General features: G+C 42.2%; 1 protein-coding gene across 31 annotated transcripts in view; it reads left to right on the top strand.

The window, feature by feature from the left end:
* The window catches only part of GTDC1 (glycosyltransferase like domain containing 1), a 187612-nt gene extending 176305 nt beyond the window's left edge, over positions 1-11307 (top strand). For 23 of the 31 annotated variants that reach the window (XM_082055202.1, XM_082055206.1, XM_082055214.1 and 20 more), the window contains 3 exons: positions 1595-1665; positions 2364-2455; positions 9489-11307. In XM_082055202.1, the coding sequence (XP_081911328.1) occupies positions 1595-1665; positions 2364-2455; positions 9489-9572 (247 nt within the window). In that variant the 3' untranslated portion in view covers positions 9573-11307. Of the gene's footprint in view, positions 1563-1594; positions 1666-2363; positions 2456-4689; positions 5136-9488 lie in introns of those variants that run through there. The other 8 variants (XM_082055219.1, XM_082055212.1, XR_014184294.1 and 5 more) reach the window with 7 other exon arrangements.
* Positions 11308-18944: the final 7637 nt, after the last annotated feature.

Genomic DNA, 18944 nt, shown 5'->3' with positions numbered 1-18944 from the left:
TTTTTTCATGCAGATGATACGATTAAAAAGCAAATATTTTAACATAACTTAGTGATCTGAGCTATTACTGAAATGTCCACAGTTTCACTGGTGGGTTTTTTTTTCTCCTAGATTAAAGAAAACTTTAAAATCTATTTGCTTTGACATATGACACAATATTTAAGGACTGAAATCATCAATTAAATCACACATCAGAAACATTTCCCTTTGGTAAAAAAATATAGTGCTAGACGATGTACACTTTGAAATTGTTGTTAATGTTTAAAATGCAATCTGAAGTGCATATGTTATTTAAAACAAAACAATACAAATTTTAAAAGTTTATAAAAAAGCAAAAGCATTTGCAGAGCAATGTGGTTCTTTGGGTTGTGTGGATATGCACAGTTTTCTAGCGTGAAAGCTGAATATGTTATTCTTTATTGTATTTTTCCTGTTTAAAACTGAGTAGATCGAAAGGAAACAGAGTGAGTTCCTTGTGGGTGCCTGTAATAAAGTACCAAACCCGATATGCACATGAAGGTGGTGAAAACCTTTTGGATTGTCACTGAAAATAGAAAAGGTGAATGTTGACAAGATTTCAGATATATATTCTGGGGACTGAGGGAAAGTGAAGTTAAAAATAAAGCTCTCGTATGGTCAACATGTTGGAGGAAATTCAAAGCCTCTCATAAAATAAACATATTTTAAGAAGTGTTTTGAATTTCACTGTGTAATTTCTGGCCAACAGAAATCACGGTTGTATCTTTGGAGGGACATTATGTCAGATCAATGGTCATTATGCAAAAGAAATAAACTGAAAGCGCGATGCCTTAACCCATTTGGTTATTAAAACGCACACCCGATGCTTTTCTTTAGATTCGCTATAAGAAAACTTCGCGCCACTGCGTTGCAATTATAACATATTTGGGTTTGATGTTACAGGAGATATGTAAATTGTTCCTTGAGAAAAACACGAGTACAAAGCATCGCACACTTTGGCAAAGGAATCTCATCGGTAGTTATTAAAAAATACAACCGTTTGTCGTCCCGAGAAATGAAGGAAATTATCTGCAGCATGTGCATAAGCTGAATTATCCCAGCCCGAAACACGTTGTAAGTTGTTCCTGGGCTATATTTAACTGTAACCTTTGGAGTGTTAAAGTCGAAGGAGAATATCTGTTCTGCCAGGTAACGGTGATGGTGTGCGTCTGTGGATGTTATATATACACGTATATCCACACGTGCGCACGTCTGCCCTTGCTTTTCTGCAGCGTTATTAAGAAAAGCCGTCCATACTTCACCATGTTGTTACATGTGTCTGTCTGCTGATTATAAAATGTGTTAAACAGTATTTAAAAAACAAAAAAATGCAGAGCTGCGCTTTGATTTATTCAGCGAACAAAACATATGCTCGCTGTTCTGTTCTATGTAATTCATATGATCAATAAAATTTTCTTTAAAAAGAGCAACTTTGGCATTTAGAGGGATTGTGCTGCTGAAGGAAATGAAGTGTTTCGCTCTTGCTGCATGTAGTCAACCTCAGTGCTCTTGCACCGAAATAAGCTTTTGCTCACTAATGTCTGTTTTTGGTGTGTTTCTTCTTTCTAATCCCCAGGGTTGAAGCGGTATATTGTGGCTGTTACCCGCTGTGTCCCAAAGCCTTGGTGTACCCAGAGATATTTCCAGGTAGCTGCTTCGTTGCCCCTTCTTTTCGCTGAAACGCAATAACATGGTCCATGCTAAAATACCAAGTTTCAGAATAAACTTGAGCAAAAGCAATTGTTTATTTGGCGAGCCGGCATGTTAGTGTTAAGGAGAATTTTATGTGTTTTAATACATTAGACGAAGTTTATATTTGCCATCTGTTCTTTTAAGATAACACAAAAGCAAGTTTTGAAATGGCATTCTTCATTGTTAGCGTACACAACCCCTCATGATAAATTTTTGTTAAAAGGTCAGTGATGCTGCAATGGTTTGCAGATTTTTTTTGATACACAAAACAAAACAAACAGGGCCGAAAATCACACCAAATTATTTAAACAATTTAATACTTAATAGTATGCAACCGCAGTACAGGATACACACTCATGTAGTACCAGTTCTTTGAAAAAATCTCATCACTAAATGTATCACATATGCATTGTGTTACATTAGAATAATGTATTTTAATCACCCAAAGGAGATGTCTAAACAGCACAACTACACAGTCTTATTTAGCATTAAACATCCTTGTGAGCTGAGGTAACCTTATAAAATCATGCTTAAATAATGTAAAACACGAGGCGGCACAGAGCAATATGCATTTTTAATTAGTAAAGTGACTAATATCGAGTGTGTGCTTTGAGGTTTTTGTTTCATTAAAAATGTATCTGTTTTTCCTGCAGCTGAATATCTGTATTCTACACCTGAACAGCTTTTTAAAAGGCTTCAGAATTTCTGCAAGAGACCAGATATTGTAAGGAAACATCTCTATAAGGTAGTTGTTGCGAATAGTTTTACATGATATAATGCCATATTGAAGTACAAAGGGAAAAAAAACCCTTAAAAAAACAACATTTAATTAACATACTAATGTTTAAAGGAAACATGCTAGGGAGGGATATTAGTCGTTACACTAACAAGGATTAATTAAACTAGATGCCAGTTGTATTAACCTAGGTCTTATGAAATACGTGCACTTAATGCATGCTACATGCTTTTTTTTAATTTATTGTTTTCTAAAATGACTGTCCTTTACATTCGGACCCAAGAGGCTTATAAAAATGAACCTGGATTAATGCAACTCATTAGTTTAAAAGGAAAATAAAAGAAAGATCCCACAATTATACTAATGAGGATAAGCCTACCTTCCTATCCTAATTTAATGTTCCGTCCTCAAAAAATGCAGGTGACTGATATCGGTTAAGATTTCTCTGCCTTTTGGGATTATTTGCGTTATTTTGATAATTATGATTATTTTAACTCTTTGCCTTTGGAGGTGTGTTGAACATAGAAGAAGGTTTATCAGAAGCATAATTTACTTATATTTATCATATGCCATTCTTTGCAGTTATTCATATAGAGAAAGCTCAGTGTCAGAGCTTCCATTCCAGTTTTGATGGAGTGGTCAATGCTGGACCAACTTCCACATTCTTAAGGGGTTTATTTATACTGCTAAGAGTCACAATCCTTTTTTTTTTTTAATTACACGATTGTAGATGAAGCACTAAATTTTATGTTATTCCAGCGAAGAGCTACTATTACACGATGCTGCTTTAAGAAAAAAATAGCTATTTTCTGCATGCTAATCTGTAAATTTACAGTGTTTTCTGACTTTTACCAGCCTCACGGTGCCGTAGGCAGGTTGGATACCCATCACCTCTCCATGCCAAAGGTGTTTCGGGTTATAAGAAACCCGAGTCTGGGTGAAAATCCTTAAGGCTCGGTAGTGCATAGAAATACTCCTCGTGTTACCCGTGCAATACAAATGTCGACCTTTTAGCGTTCCCTGGCTGTCGCCATCCAGGCACCCCGTTAATGAGCAAGTTGAGTAATCACCATGTTAATTTGGTGGCTCCTGCTGCCTCATGTCTGCACCTTCCTCCCTCTGGGGACCATCCTCTGCCTCTCTGCCCCTTCCCACATACATGTAGCGGGAGGAACAAGGGTTTACCCCACGTCTGACTATTTTTGTGACCTAAAAATAGACATTTACATAATGATCCATCAAAGATGATGTTGTTTCTCCAGGAAACAGTTAAACTTCAAGAAAAAAAAAAAAAGGAGAAAACCAAAAATGCAATTTAACACCCAATTTCAAGCTCATTATCTTTCATTGTCTATTAACTTGGCAATGGTTCAGGAGGTAGCTCATAATAGTTTAAAATGCTGACTGAACACTTCCAGCGTTCGGCATTACTTCTTGAGTCAATAGTATCGTAGAGTTATACATGGTGGCTTCAAAGGGAAAGCAGCCTTTAAACGTTTACCTTGACGTTTCCCGAGGCTTCCAGCTCAGCTCAGTTGTGTTCACGTAGATCTTCTCTCCACGTGTGGATCCCCAGCTCCGAACCGGAGCCAAGGCTGCCTCAATGCAAATGGAAATAGCGGCAGAGCAAATACTGATATAAAATACAGTATGTATTTTACAATATGTGCACCAGACCCATAAGCAAAACGCTAGTTTTCTTTAAATAAGAAACACCCTTGGGATGGCTTGCAGCTGAAGGTGTTGATCCCACCTGCCGTAAATGTACGATATTAACAGTTTAGCCCCGTTCGGATCTTCTGAGCGTTGGGACTGGGAATCTGCAACAGGTAGCAACTGAGGTGAACGGGGGGATCGTTTTAAAATGAGTAAAGCAGAGCCTAATCCAGAACCTGTGAGCACCAGAGAAAAAGATCCCTGTTGTCTTTAATAGGCTTTGGATCAGCCTGGAGAATACTGTTAGAGTTGTCTTTTTGTACCTACGCCCACGTGTGCCAAGGCTCCTTTCTCAATGAAGCTGGCCGCAAAACCTCCTAGAAAAACACTGACTTAGGTACGTGCTGTTAGTGTAATTATAGCTGGGATGATGCTGCTTTTTAGGAAGCTGAAAAGAGTGGAATCGTGAAGGGTACGCAGCACTTCCACTGTATTTTCGCGATTTTCAGCTCGGTATAATATTGTATATACTATAGTGGAATAGAAAAGGGACCGTAGTGCATATTAATGAGTTACTTTTCTTTCAGAAGCCTTCCTGACATGCTCCCTGCCTGAAGTTCATAAAGAAGCTGTGAAGTCTTAAAAAGAAAGCCAAAGATACATGAAAAGCAAATGGCACTTTACTGTTGAGGCATTCTGCTCCGTAGATCAGGAATAATCGTAATCAGAAGTACCTTGGGTTACCCTTTTACATATTGTTGGGGTTTTGCTACTAAGGATATCCATAATAATTAGACAGCGGTCTAATTAACCAGGCAGTTGTTCCTTCAGTTGTCCTCAGTGTTTGCGCTGACAAAATTAGGGGCAAATGAGAGAGAAGCGGCAGCGGGGCAGTCGGGTTCGGGAGCCAGACGTGGCGAATATCCCTGTGAAACTGCACAGACCAAGACATTAAACTGTAATAACTTAACTCGACGGAGCACATTCATGCTGGCAGACTCTTAAAAATGTCCATAATGTAAGCACCTATGGAAACCTTTCCAAATGATGTATTCCTTACCCTGCGTATTCTCACAGCACCCGAGGCTGCCTCCTTTGCATTTCGACGTTGCCTTCTACCAGTTATTAGCGGAAGATGGAGATGAGTGCAAAGCAAGCCTCATTTGTTATCAATTATTTGTTCTGTTCCCGTATTATGGAACCAAGTGTTGCTCTCTGGTTCTGGGTATTTGTGGTTGCCAAAGTAAGCGCCAGAATGAAGCAAGTAACAACAACAGGACATCGGTTTCCATCAGAGAACACTGTAAGACCTGTCAGTGTTTGCAAGCTCCCTATCTAGTAGACTTAAAATTTAGAGAAATAGAGCGAAGCATTTGTTTCTGCATTATTTTCTTTAAGTTTACCTTTCAGTTCCCTCACTTCATTTTCTTAATTTAAAACAGCATGTATAAAGAGTATACAGTGGAAAGGGACAAGAAGAGTTGCCAAAAGCCAGGCATGGAAGGAGCTGACAACTTTAAATAATCTCTCCCAGCCCGCCCAGCTGAATGAGTGCTGGTTGACATGCTGTCAGCTTCAGTTCCTACAGAAAAATCCTACTCTCACTCATGCTTGTTTAACGGAGAAAAGAATTTGGCCCACTTTCTGACATTCATCTTCTCATTCCCATCGCACTACAGAAGCTCACCTGCCTATGAAAAGACACATGGCGTGATGCTTTTTTCCTTCTTACACCACTGCAGAAGGAAGTCTGCTGAATTCAAAGGGGTTAAACTGCTGTAAAATCAAATTAAGATCCCAGTTAGACCGTAGACATCTGAATTGTTTCCAGTCTCAGGATTTGGCTGTATAGGGCAGTTCCAACAAAACTTTCTTTTTTCTTCTTTTTTTTCCCCTTCTCTTTTTGGTCTGACTGGAGATAAAGCACCATCTTTGGCGTTTCAGGGAAGCATGTACAAGGGAAAACCACCCCTGGTCCAGCATTAATATTTAGGCCCAGCTAGGGAGGCAGTGGGGGGCATTCTCAGCCTAAGGATGCAGGCGCTGGACATGTGAGGCTGCGGACGAGCTTCACGCCAGATGTCCCATGGGCCACCCAGCCCTGTCACAAGGAGCAGTAGTTGTTTGTAGCCCTTGTACAGGCCATGTAAGAGCCGGGGACGATGCCTTTGCCCTTCTCCTTACCCCCTCCCCAGCAAAACTCCACGAGAAATTCATTTTTCTATAAGGATGCTAACTCTGTGTCAGCACGCCGTGTGTCTGATACTGTCATTCTGATAGCGGTGAGCATCAGATATTTGGGAGAAGGCTGACACGTGTAGAAATAAAAGTATTAAATGTCTTCTCTTGGTCTTTTAGAGTTAGAGATGGGTCCTAGCCCTGGACTTGGAGATTTTATCATCTTTCCTAACCTTTTAGTATTAAGTATTGCCAGGCAGTGCATAATAGCTCTCCATTTGATACTCAGGCCCTTGGAAAGCCCTGTTCTTGTCTTTTGCATCTTCCTATAGCAAAGCAGTTCATTGTATGTTTACGGACAACATTGAAATAATTTCTGTCACTTGGCTCCGGGTTTCTGCCCCTTCAGTTGCTTTGAGTGTCTTCTTGTTCTGGAGTTGGTCACCTGGAAGCAGAAGCTCCCCATCCATCTTTTCTGTACCATTCGTTGTTTTATAAACATCTGTCAAGCACTTAGAGTATCCCAGTCTTTTCAGGCCCTCCTCATGAATGTTATTGCATGTTTACATTCTAATCTCTCATCATTCAGTCCATTTTGATGGTTGAGAGCTGTTTTTGTGCTGGTGCGATCATCGCTTTACAGAGTATTCTAGGCCATACCATCAGTTTATGTGACGTGTTGTACTCTGATAATTTTCAACCTGTTCCTTATGGAGCCAAACCTACTGTTTACTTTTTAATGCTGAATGTATATTGAGCAGATGTTTGCTTACAGTGTTCTCCAGATCTTTCGTCCTGAGCTGATAAAGTTAATTTAGAGCTTTATAGGGTATGCAAATAGTATGAATATTTCCATCCATCCTGCTGACTTTCTGTTCAGCAGCAGAGCGTGTTTGCAGAGAGAAAAATAAGGAGTTACGTTGAATTTGTGCTTCTACCTGGTTAGCGTAGGTGCAGGTGAGAAGGAGGGTGGAAGCACAAGTGGCAAACTGGTATTTGCCTCTTGAGATGCTCAGTTTCTAGTGAATATAATTTAAAATGGTTTCAGAAGTAGCTTTGATGGGAAGGTTATAGCAACCTGGGAACTCTGGAGTGCAACGTGCTGTGTCCGTGTTCCTCCATTTCAGTGCTTAGCCATGGGATCCTAAATAAAATGTATATATCATAAGGACTTCTTATGTGAAAGAAAACTTTGGTGACTTATATAGAACATTGAATCATAGAGTAATTTAGGAAGGGACCTCTGGAGGTTATCTGCTGGGCTTCTGCTCAAAACAGGGCCAGCTTCCAAGTAGGATCTAACTTCAAAGTTGGATGAAGTTGCTCAGGGTCACATCCAGGTTAGACTGAAGGTTTGACATGTTTCACTCCCATACGTATGGCTGATATGGGTGAAATACAGTCAGCTTAGGTGGTTCGCACAGGTGGGAAGATCAGCTGCATTGTGGGACACAATTTGGGTCAACCTTAGGTCTTCAAGGAGCGTGTGGGTCTGGAAGCAGCAAGTGGGCTGTTGAGTTGCCTGCTTGGTCATTCTGGGATCCAGATATACATATGTAGACATATGTATCTGTGTGCATACACACATATTGATGTATGTGTATATATGTATGTGTCTTGCATCTCAACTTCTCCCAGGGCTTGTTCAGAAGAAACACCAGGACTTTGAACTTTTCGTTATAACAATATTAGATAGGTCAAGTTTAGTTTTGAAAAATAAATAAAATTTGGCAGCTGAACCACAGCCGCTGCGAAATGGTAGATGGATAAATGAGCCGAATGAAATAAAATGGACTTTGATAGAAAAGTTGCAAAAAAAGCATGAAAACATTTCTTTTTTTCCCCGCAGTAAAGTATATTCAAATTACCTCGAGAAAGAAAGCCTGAAACTGGTTTCTTACTGTTGTAGTTGGTCGGTGTGTTCTGAACTATCCTGTGCAGGGTATCACAGATTCACATATGCATTTGATGTGGGTTTTTTTTGTTCAAAGACAGAATGAGTGAAATGGCTTTTTAAAGGCTGATATATAAATTTTCAGGACGGACCATTTTTTTGTTGGGGGAAATACTGCTGCTCTGCTGAGGAGTATTATATAGCTCTGACTCAGGCCTCACAGCACACCCAGGCCGTGTAAACCAATGCTGTCTTGATGGTGGTTTCCAAAGGTGCTGGGAGTTGTAAAGCTGAGCTCCAAATGTAATTACTACAAGCTGCTTTCCACCTTGGTTCTTCCCCAGTACTCACAGAGGGAAGGAGCTGGGTCACAGAGTAAAGCTGAGCCGATACAAATTGGCTCTGTGAATCATTCTGCTTTCTTGCGTGCCAGATTTCAGGTTTTATGCTGAATAATAATCTCTAATTCTTAGTGTTACCAGAGTGATTTTTTTTTAAATGTGCAAAAAAACGTATGCCAAATCAGCGCTGTGATTGCCAAATCAGTGCTGATACTGCTTGAACTCCAGCTATCCTGGAACAACACGTCTGCATAGATCAACAGTCCGTATTAAATTCTGAAGGTTAACTCTGAAGTCTAATGATGGCAGAGTAGATATTAATTACTTCAGTTCTGATCTTAGAACACAAGATACAGAAAAGTTGGTTATATCATGAAGAATATTGTACCGCTACTGACATCTTATTATACTGGCTCTTCTTCATGGGGAAATCTTAGTCTGTGTGAAAACTTTGCTCCTTTTGATGATTTTATCTCTGCGTATGTAGAGACTATTGATTGAATCATATTACATTCCACGAAAAAAAATTAATACCCAGACTTTTGCAGTGCTATCACCTCAAAAAAAGAGTTGAATTTATTGTCTCCAAGGTTACTCTAAAATATTAAAGCTCAGAAGCCAGACCGATAATGGTCAAGCAGGGGAATTATTCCCTCACTCCTTACGGTTCTTGGTTCTGAGGGTGAGAGGGACAGGTCGGTCCCTGGTAAAACAGACGGACATTTGATGGTGCACATCCAGGAGCAAACACCTGGGGCTGCCGACCAGCTTACCTGTCTTTACAAAATAAATGCCGGATTCACCCCGTTTCCAAATAACGCTGTGTAAGCATCTCCGCCCAGCGATCCTGAAATCCCAGGTTTTGCAGGGCGTTTGGGCACCGAGCCCCGCTCCTTCCCGCACAAGGGACGTCCCTTTTGTGTCACGGCATCTAACGCGGCTTCGTGCGCTTCTCTCTTCTGCTTCCTCGCAGGGCGAGACGGCCGGGTTTTCATGGGCAGCGCTCGGCGGCAAATTCAGGTCTCTGCTCGCAGCAGAGCCGAGGGAAGATTTGTGACAGATGGGGCTAAGTCACAAACTTGCAGCCTCAGGCAGAATTGTGGAAGTTTCCAGAGTGTGCCCATATTTACCTGATCAGAGAGAAAAGAAAATCTGCAGAGGAAGCCGAGCCTGGCTGCTTGTCATAGCTGACACAGAGCCATCTGCCACAAACCTGTGGCGGCTTCAGATCTCCAATCCCTGCCACCACCCCAGCTCAAATTAAATACAGATTCTTAGAGACGTTATGATGGTTACACATGTCCTCGGCATCACATGCAGGAGACTGTTCAAAAAAAAATATGTGGCCTGTTGTATAACCGCACTCATGTATCCCATATGTGGTGCCACATTGAATTTCCGGTTGAATCTGTTTTTATCCTTTGTACTGGATGACATGGTGCCTGAATTCTTTCTTTTCGCCGACACGATGGCAGCCAAGCTGCAGCTTCAAACGCTCACACTTGGCTGAGTTTCTACCTAGGTTGCCAGGTTATCATTGGAGCCTTATTGTGTCCTCAAAGGGCCACAGGGCCTGAAAGGAGGATCCGATCGCTGCCGGACTAATTGGGCAGCCATCTCCGGGTTGTTGGGAGGCAAAGGGCTGCTTTAGCACTTTTCTTTTTCCCCCTTATTTTTGCAAATTAATGACTCTCTGGCACAGGGGTTTTTAAGTGAAGGTATTAATAAGGGGTCTGGCAGGTAATCCCATGATTCGCCGAGTTACATTTGCATTTAATTAATCTTAAAGAAAGCTGAAAGATAAACAGCTGTAATTCAAACTAGCATGGGAAATATGCTACATGGTGCCATCTATCCGATAAAATGAAAGCCGAGACACTTGTTTTATTTCTCTCAAGGATGGAGAACAAACAGATAACAGCCGAAATACTTCCAATAAAAACCAGTAGTTTAAATGTAACGGCAGTTCATCAAGAATCTTTGCATCCAGTTACAAATACAGTCTTTTAAAGATAAATCACTTATGATTCCAGCAGTCAAGCCGCTATATTTGTTGATGTAAAATGTTTTGAAGATGTAGATTGTACAATAAATTTTTAATAAAGTGCCCACTGCAATTTTTAATTAGCATATCTCATTCATGTGTAAGTGTGTACATCTATCTGTATGTTTATCACTATGCATATCCTTGTGTCAGAGTCAATGAATGCAATTGTGTCTTTATCTGATGAAGGAGAATCTGTTTTGCAAGCGATAATAAAACGTTATGACAATTCCAAGAATCTCAGCTCCCCTCTGGAAAGAAGCAAGAAGAGGACTGTGGGTGAGGCGTCACGATGTGGAGCCCGGTAAGACCTCTCGTTAACAAACAGCTGTGTTTTCACCTTCCATGACACCAGGTGGGGTAGCTTCTCTCTTCTCCTCTCCTCTCCCCACCCTCGTAGCAGACATCAGCATCTTTCCTTTGCCCCAGCACCATCCACAGCAGATAAAAACCACGGGCTGGTTCCCCTCCACACACGTGCCTTCTGATGCCATCAAGATGCTGAACTGTCCTTTTCCAGCATGGGAGAGAGAGCCTGCGATACCTCTCTTTAAAATCCATCCATTAAGCAATCAAGGGAGATCCAACGGTAAGTGTTCAGATATTTTCCGAGCACTGCAGAGCTGTAATTTTGCAGTAATCATCTGTACGCTGGTTCCTTCTCACTTCTTATCCACCAAAGGCCAGCTTGAATCTGGACATTGAATGTGGTTGAGTAGAAGTGTTCTTCTCAAGGCAGTGTGTGTAAGTTGGGTAGTCATACGTGGTAGAGCCAAGTAACAGGAGTACCTTACATATCTTACCAGAACGTATAATAAATTTTCACTGATGTTATCACACCTTGCATTGACAAGAGCAAATTTTTTTTGGTCTTTACCGCCGGGGACACTGAGGCACGGTACAATGATAGCGAAATCGGTTAAAATTTCACAGTGAGTCATTCTCCAGACCAATAAAAAGGAGAGAGGAGATGCTGTAACGTTGTGCTGGGGCTTGTGGTGAGCAGATTTGCTACACCAAAGCTCGGTGGTTTCGAGGTGGAGACTCCACCCTGATCAGGCCCATGGCCAAAGGAGGTCTCACCCAGCTCCTTGGCAAGCCCTGCCTTGGTAAATTCAGATCAGGGATGCTTTAACCATGGTAAGCGAGGCTTCATCTTGATGGAAAATTTTCCCTCTGAGTTACAAACCCTTGCAAATAATGTTTTTTAATAGAAACACTGTGAGAACTTTAATTGCAGGGTAGTAAATAGCAATGCCACATTATCTTCTAATATTTCTTTACATTCTTAAGTGAGAGACACAGCTGGTTTAGAGCAAGGATGAAAACGTCCTTACCGCATCCCCTAGGACTTTCAGGTTGGTCTAATGTTGGGGGCCACCCTGGCCTGTTGTGAGGTCCTCAAGTCAAGAAGGTGAGGTATTCAGGTAGTAGGAGGTGGCGTTTACCCCGAGGTGATCGTCCCCAACCAAAACAACCTGAGGAGTTTTGCCTCGCGGTTTCTGAAGATGAACGGAGACAGCCGCTCCGCGCTGCTTCATTTAAAGCCTTCACTTCAAAAGGTCAGAGAGACAAATTGGGATCTCGGTCCCGTTGTTCCTACACACATGAGTAAGCGGTGAATGCAGAGACCTAATCTTATGAGTAAAACGACAGAATTAGCCCTCGACTTACTTTCATATTTATTGATGTTTCACCTGCATTGACACAGCAACTGCAGGCGCTTTGATACAAGTTTCGGTGCAGAATTAAAGCCGAATGGGTTTTCCCGGCTCCTGCCGGGTCTTCGCCTCCTGCATCAATCACAGGCCAGGCACCTAATCCTCCAATCCTTTTGTCTTAGTATGTGAGATCACGGGAAACACAGGTTTATTCCACATGAGAATCGCCTTTCCCCCGTATAATAGAAAAAGAAGATCCTAAGATAACCAGGGAATTCTATAGCAAAGCGTTTGCAGCATTCCCAGGCCGGCTCTGGCCGCGCTGCCGGCCCCGCGAGGAGCCGCGGTGCAGACCGGCTCCCACCCGCGTTCGCAGCATCGCCGCCTCTGACTTAGCTCAAAGCTGTTCTGAATTAGGGGGGTAGGTTGTTCTAATTGCGTTTTTAAAGACCGAGCCAGCAGTTCGTTAGGAATCGCAGAGCGAGTTCTGCTTCTCTATTACACCGATATAAATCTTGAATGAATTTATATCAGGATAACTGGGAGGGTAGAATGTACCTCCCATATTGTTCCTCAGATTATTAAAAGTTAAAGGGCCTTGAAAATTAAATTCACCTTTCCCCATTCAAGCTGTTTACTCTTTGTTTTCATTCCAATAAGGACAGTTGAAATGAATTAGTCAGTCTCATTCCTGCTCGTAGTCACTTTTAAGTTTGGTTCTCATGTACTAGCCCAAGACTAGTTTGTGTGGAAAAGACCGGAGGGCATTTTCTTTCAAACAAATTGTTTTCATGGGAATAATTTCCTAGAGAATTATGTTAAAACCCTTCCATGAATCCTCGATTTTGCAAAAGATATTTTCCTCTTACACATCCTTGATTTGAGGGACTTTGCAATCCTTTATTTGCGGATATAAATGAGCACCTTAATGAAAGTCCTTGAGAATTTTACCCTCTAATAGGCTAACCTTATTTAACTGAAATACTTTTTAAATGATTCAGCCTGGTAAGCGAGGCTTCGTCTTGAAGGGAAAATTTTGCCTCTTGAGTTATGAACCCTTGCAAATAAGGTTTTATAATAGAAACACTGTCAGAACTGTAATTATAGGGTAATAAATAGCAACGCCGCATTATCTTCTGATATTTCTTTACATTCTCGGCGAATATACACAGCTGTTGCTGGAAACTGATAATCAAGCGCTATATAACCGTGGTACAACTTCGCACCCACCCTCCGTGGCAGGAGCAGCAGCGGGAGCGGCCGCAGGACCCGGGGGGGTCCAGGGGGGAGATGCCCGAGTTGGTTCTAACACAGGGGAGGGAGCGGGACGTTGACACCAAATATCCCACCGTGGAAAAAGGTTTTTCCCATCCCGGATGAGAGGATGTGGGGTGGGGGGAAACTGAGGTTAAACGAGGCCAATGGCAGCTAAAGCAAAAATAATTAATAATAATAATAACAGAGGCGAGGAGGGCGCAGCGGCCGCTGGGTGCGGGGGCGGCTCTGCCGTGCGATCCGCGCGTCTCCGGGGCGGGAGCGCATCCGTCGCTCCGCGGGGTGCGACCCGCTCCCTCCCAGCCGCCACTTTAGATTCTCAATAGTACGGTGTTGTTTTGCAAACGAGGTTCTTTGGCAACGTTTATAGGTGCGGCCGGCAAAGGGAAAGACGCGCGGCACCCCGGCGGTGGCTTTTCCGCGGGTGCGGAGCGGCTGCGTGGGGCGCGCGGTGTTTCCCCCGGTCCTGCGCGCCTCCGGCTCCATCGCTCCTACGGGTTGGGTGTCCGCACTCCGAAAAAATAAATAAATATATAAATATATATATATATATGCCGAAAAAAACCCCAAACAAACAAAAAATCCCCCCAAACCCCGAAAGAAAACAGAGCGGAGAAGCGCGGCGGTGAGAGGAATGGGAGGGCTGCCTGCTCGGGGCTTAACCCTTCGAGCTTTGAAGGCAAAACAAGGAAATACACTGGAAAGGCATGTCTGTAAACAATGATAATTAGCCTTTTCAAAAATCATAACACTGATTAAAATCTCCGATTCATTATTTATTCATCACAGAACCTCTTTGCGGACCTGGGAATAGTGATTAAAACCTAAGTGCGTCTCAGTTGTTCACGGCTCGGGAGGCGCCTAAAAAGGGGTTAAAATGGAAAGGAAAGAGGAAACCAAGCAAACAGAATTCTTCTTTTAAGAAGCAATACTTTCTTCTTCCCTTCCTGGCAGGAATACTCCTATTCCCCCAAATTTTGGTATTATGAAAATGTTTCTCATACTAAGTACAAGTGTTAGACTGAATCCAGTTGGTACTAAAATTGCAAACACACTTTCACTCCCAGAAAAGCCAACAGAAAGGAACTTCTTTTAACTCCATAATAGCAGGTTACATAGTAAATGAACAACTGATGGTCAACTGGCCAATTATGGTATAAATATCCGTTGTTTACAGTGAGGTGTTAAATGAGCCTTTCGAGCACAAAGGATCAGACTGTCTAAGCTACAATTTGTGCTTCATCCCATTATGTCTCCCCTAAAAAGGCCCGTGCCGTTGTAGGTAATGTACACGCAGAACATATTTCTTTCTGTTGATTTTAGTTTGCTTTAATTCAATACACACTCTTGTTTACTTTTTAAAATTTAAATAAATGTCAGCGTTGTATAATTTCTATGTTAACAAAGCAGTGAGCAAAATCCCTTGTATGTTTATAAAATATTATTGTTTAATTCACATAGTTTAGGAATTCCAAATGTTGAGAATAGGAAGGAGGCCAAATACCATCTGTTTATAACTATGATGCATCATCATATGTGTACTTTAAAAAAGAAGAAGAAAAAAAAAAAGCTTGGTCAATCATGCCACTGTTCTATCTGTTAGGAATATGGTGAGGATTTAAAATCGCTCTGTGCCATTTGCAGGGAATTGAAGTCCGGTTTAATTCTGAGTGGGGATGCTACAGGAGTCGCTCACGCCTGTGTTCCTATCGGGAGAACTGCATGAAATGCTCACGTACCCCAACTATTGCAGGCACAGATTCAATCACTTTCTCCCAGTCTCAATATTCCCCCCCCTTCTAGACAGCAAGGGATAAAATCAGGCAGGTTTTTCAAACTACTTACCGGGTTGGGGGGTGGGTGGGTGTATGCGTTTGGGGGTTCATTTCCATGTGATTCATACATTCATATTCATGGATTTTTAAGGGCAGAAAAGAAGCGTGATGACTTTGTAGCCTGCCGTGCAAAACACGGGCTATAGACCATCATTCAGCTGATTCTGCAAATGTTTGGTGTCTTAAAACAAAAAACCTCTCTGTCAAATGTTAGTATTTTTAGGTCCAAGTTAAAATAGGTCCTTGTTAAAAATAATACATCCCATACTATTGAGTTGTACGTAATGTGCATTTTAAAGAGAAGGTAGTCTGCGGGCTTAAAAACAAAGAGAGTGTCTCGAAGTTAAGTAGATAAGAAGATTTTATTTCCAACCCCAAGTTAATTAGCTAGTACGTCAAGCCTCATAGATGTCTTCCTACCTTTCAAGGGCTGAAGAATCCCCAGTAAATGTACTTAAACTTCCTAGTGAGGGCCGGTGAGATGAATGCAGAGATTAGGGCGAGTATTACGGTGCCTTCCCAGTGCATCCCAGCTGCGGTTCATCCTACTATTGATAATGATGCTTGGAGTTACTGAGGTGGTTTCTGAAACCCACATATGGGGTCCTTTCCCCAAGGATGAGGAATAATAGCAGCACTCAGGTGGTACGGGGAGGGTAAGAACAGATTTACAGTTATCTTTGCCTGGTGCGTGGTGACTTTTGGGTTGTGACGATTGAATAAGCAGGGAGGTACGTTCAGGACAAGGGCTGTAGTTCTCTGATGTAGCGGGGAATTTTGTGTTGTTAACAAATGGGGGAAGAAACAAGAAAAAAAGCACAGGTGAAGGGAAAAATGTGTCTGGGCTTGCTGGAACCCAGCCCTGGCAGAACGCTGGTGCAGAATGAAATGTTTTGTGGCCAAACTCTCAGCAATTTCTGTAATACCACAATTTAGCATACTATACGCTGCACTGAATTGCCTGGGACTTTGTTTTTGAACTTCTTCCTTTCTACTGTTACATTTAAATTGCAGCATCTTGAATTACTTAGCTACACCCAGATAAAAACTTACAGCTTCTTGAGCTCTATGCACTGCACCGAGGTTTTACTGCTAAAAACTGGCCATCAGAGTGCGAAAGCCCCTGCCAGCCCTTTCCTGTGTGTTTTCCACCATAAGCCAGTCTATAAAGTATCATTATGGGATGGTTTGTTATCTTGAAAGATTTTTTTGGTTTTTTTCTTAATTAGAAAAAGGAAACGCCTTACACACCTTTCTTAAGTAACCTTTGTGGAGCTGGTTCTAGGTGAACAGAGGTAATTTGCTGCCATGGGATGTGTTTAATCTGCTCGCAGTGACGCTACAAGAGCAAAAAGCAGGACAAAAGACACCTCCTGTCCCTGAAGTTTGCAAAAATTCATAAATATGGAATGTATACATTCCCAATTCGGAAAAACAAATGGTGTTCTGCTCCAGCCTCAGGTAGACAGGCATGCATTCCTGCATATTCATATTTTCCATGGCTATGTGATCCTTGGTCTCCCAAGCTGAGATAGCAATCAAGGGGGCAGATAGTCCAGTTATGATGTGCATACCTTTCCGCGAGGAATTATATGGAACCCTCAGACTCATTTATCACTTGGTTTTTACATGCTGGAGTAGTTTTATGAGACGCACTGATAGAAGCAGTTTCGAAGGTTGCTAAATACCATGTTCATTGCATGCTTGGTTTCATGCAGTGCAGAGAGGGGGTGTTTCGAATCTCACCCAAGCACAGGTATAAATTCTATGTAAAGAGCTGTGGTTGAGGTTATGCCTCCCTAATGTAGTGGACATACCTGAGAGTTTGGATGGGGTCACCTGCTCTACCCCTTGGACATCAAGGTCCTGAACTGGGGCTGGCAGCCTTCCATCCAGCAAACCTTGCGCTCCTGTCTGGGGGCGGCTGCATTTGCTGCTGTCACAACAGCGAACAAAATGCTCTGCAGGTGTAAGGCGTGCAGTAATTCACGGGGAAAACGTTATGCCTCGGTGCATCCCACTAACTTCTAACACCCCGTCGGGGTCTGAACACCTTGTGTCCCCTCTAGCAGCGGCAGCTGAGGGCATGCATCATCTTGCAAGCTGCTGGGCATTAACATTTAGCCGTCCTATAATTTGGTTTTCAAGTGAAAGCAGGGAGATTAATAAACTTAATCTAGCATTCACACAGATTTGAGGACAGCTGACCTCTGCCCTCTAGAGACCCAGGCTCGTTTAAGAGTCTGCATCTGAGAGAGCCCCTACAGTTGTCATGTCCCAGCGAGTCCCGTCCCCATGCGCTGCAGCCTGTCCCCCCCTGTCTGCAGCAGGAACAGTGGTGACAAGGAATTTCTTTCCTTTACTTATGTCTAAAAGGGTCACTGTTAGCAAACACAGCTCCCTCCTGCAAGGTAGCAGGCTAGAGCAGCTCTTCTTGGGGGGGAACCATAGCAAAAGTAAAACCTTAGTAAAAAAATATGTAATATTCCCATTTGTTTGCATTTGGAAAGGAGAAAAAAAAAAAAGGGTGGAATATCACATCACTTTTGGGGCACAGGTTTGGAAGTTTTGGTATTGCCCTACAAAAATCCCCAAATCAGCAAAGCCTTTTGTGTTGCAGCGTTCGGCCAAGAGAAATGCTGCCTCAAACTGCAAAGCATTATGTATGGATTTCTTTGCACATTTTGCGTCGTACAATTCTTTGGAAAAATTTGGAGAGGAGCAGTTTGTCAATGCTATTAATAGATATGTTTAATGCAGAAGTGTGCAATGTGATGAACAGCCTTGGCAGGAAGCATACCCAGCCTGATTGTATTGTAATACTGTTTGATGCGGCAGTATGTTTGATCAGTTACAAGTGATGAGTATCATATCACATCAAACAATTTAATACAGTCTCATTGTATGGAATTATGGCTGCTGTCAATCAGCATGTGGCCTATTCCTTACAGATCTGTCTTTGGGAGCTGGAATACAATGGCAGCTACAGACGCATTAATAAATTAAGTGCTGCTGAAATTCCACGCAGACCTGTTGAGATTTTTGTTGCTCTTTCATGGCTTTTTTTTTTTTAATATGTATTTTTTCCTGTCTCATTGTTCACTGCTGCATGTAGATGAGCTCACCTGGTCAACAGGAGTGTTGAGGATGGGGCTGATGCACTTTTAAGAGTGCTCGGAATAAATCAAGCAAAGACACGTGGGAGTCGTGAATTTTGTTATTGCAAATCGCGCCCTGAGTATAAATGCACTGAACTTGTTTTCTGCTGGAGCTTCACAGCGTCTCTTTTCTTGGCTTCCTCAGGGGGAGGAGAGGCTACCTATTAAAAATGCATATGTTTTGTCTTACCGCTCGGCGCACCTCACTTGATAACCCCCGACTTTGATTTGGGGATGGCACTCTTTGAACTTAAAGTCTCTTCCTTAGGACTGATATATTCAAGGTGCTGGAGGGGAAGCCTATGTCAGATGAAAGATACGTATGTAAATAACAGTATAGAGGTGGGGTTTAAGGCATTACCCATTTTACTATCAGTTTCAGACATATGCTGCTCTGATGCTGGCTTGCCTTGCGAAAGCTTGAAGTCCCTAACACAGCGTCTATGATTTTTAATG

The sequence above is a fragment of the Streptopelia decaocto genome (assembly GCF_964273445.1).
Source record: "Streptopelia decaocto genome assembly, chromosome: 6".
NCBI lineage: Eukaryota > Metazoa > Chordata > Aves > Columbiformes > Columbidae > Streptopelia > Streptopelia decaocto.
The sequence above is the reverse complement of the archived record's forward strand: the minus strand, read 5'-3'. Positions and strand labels throughout refer to the sequence as shown.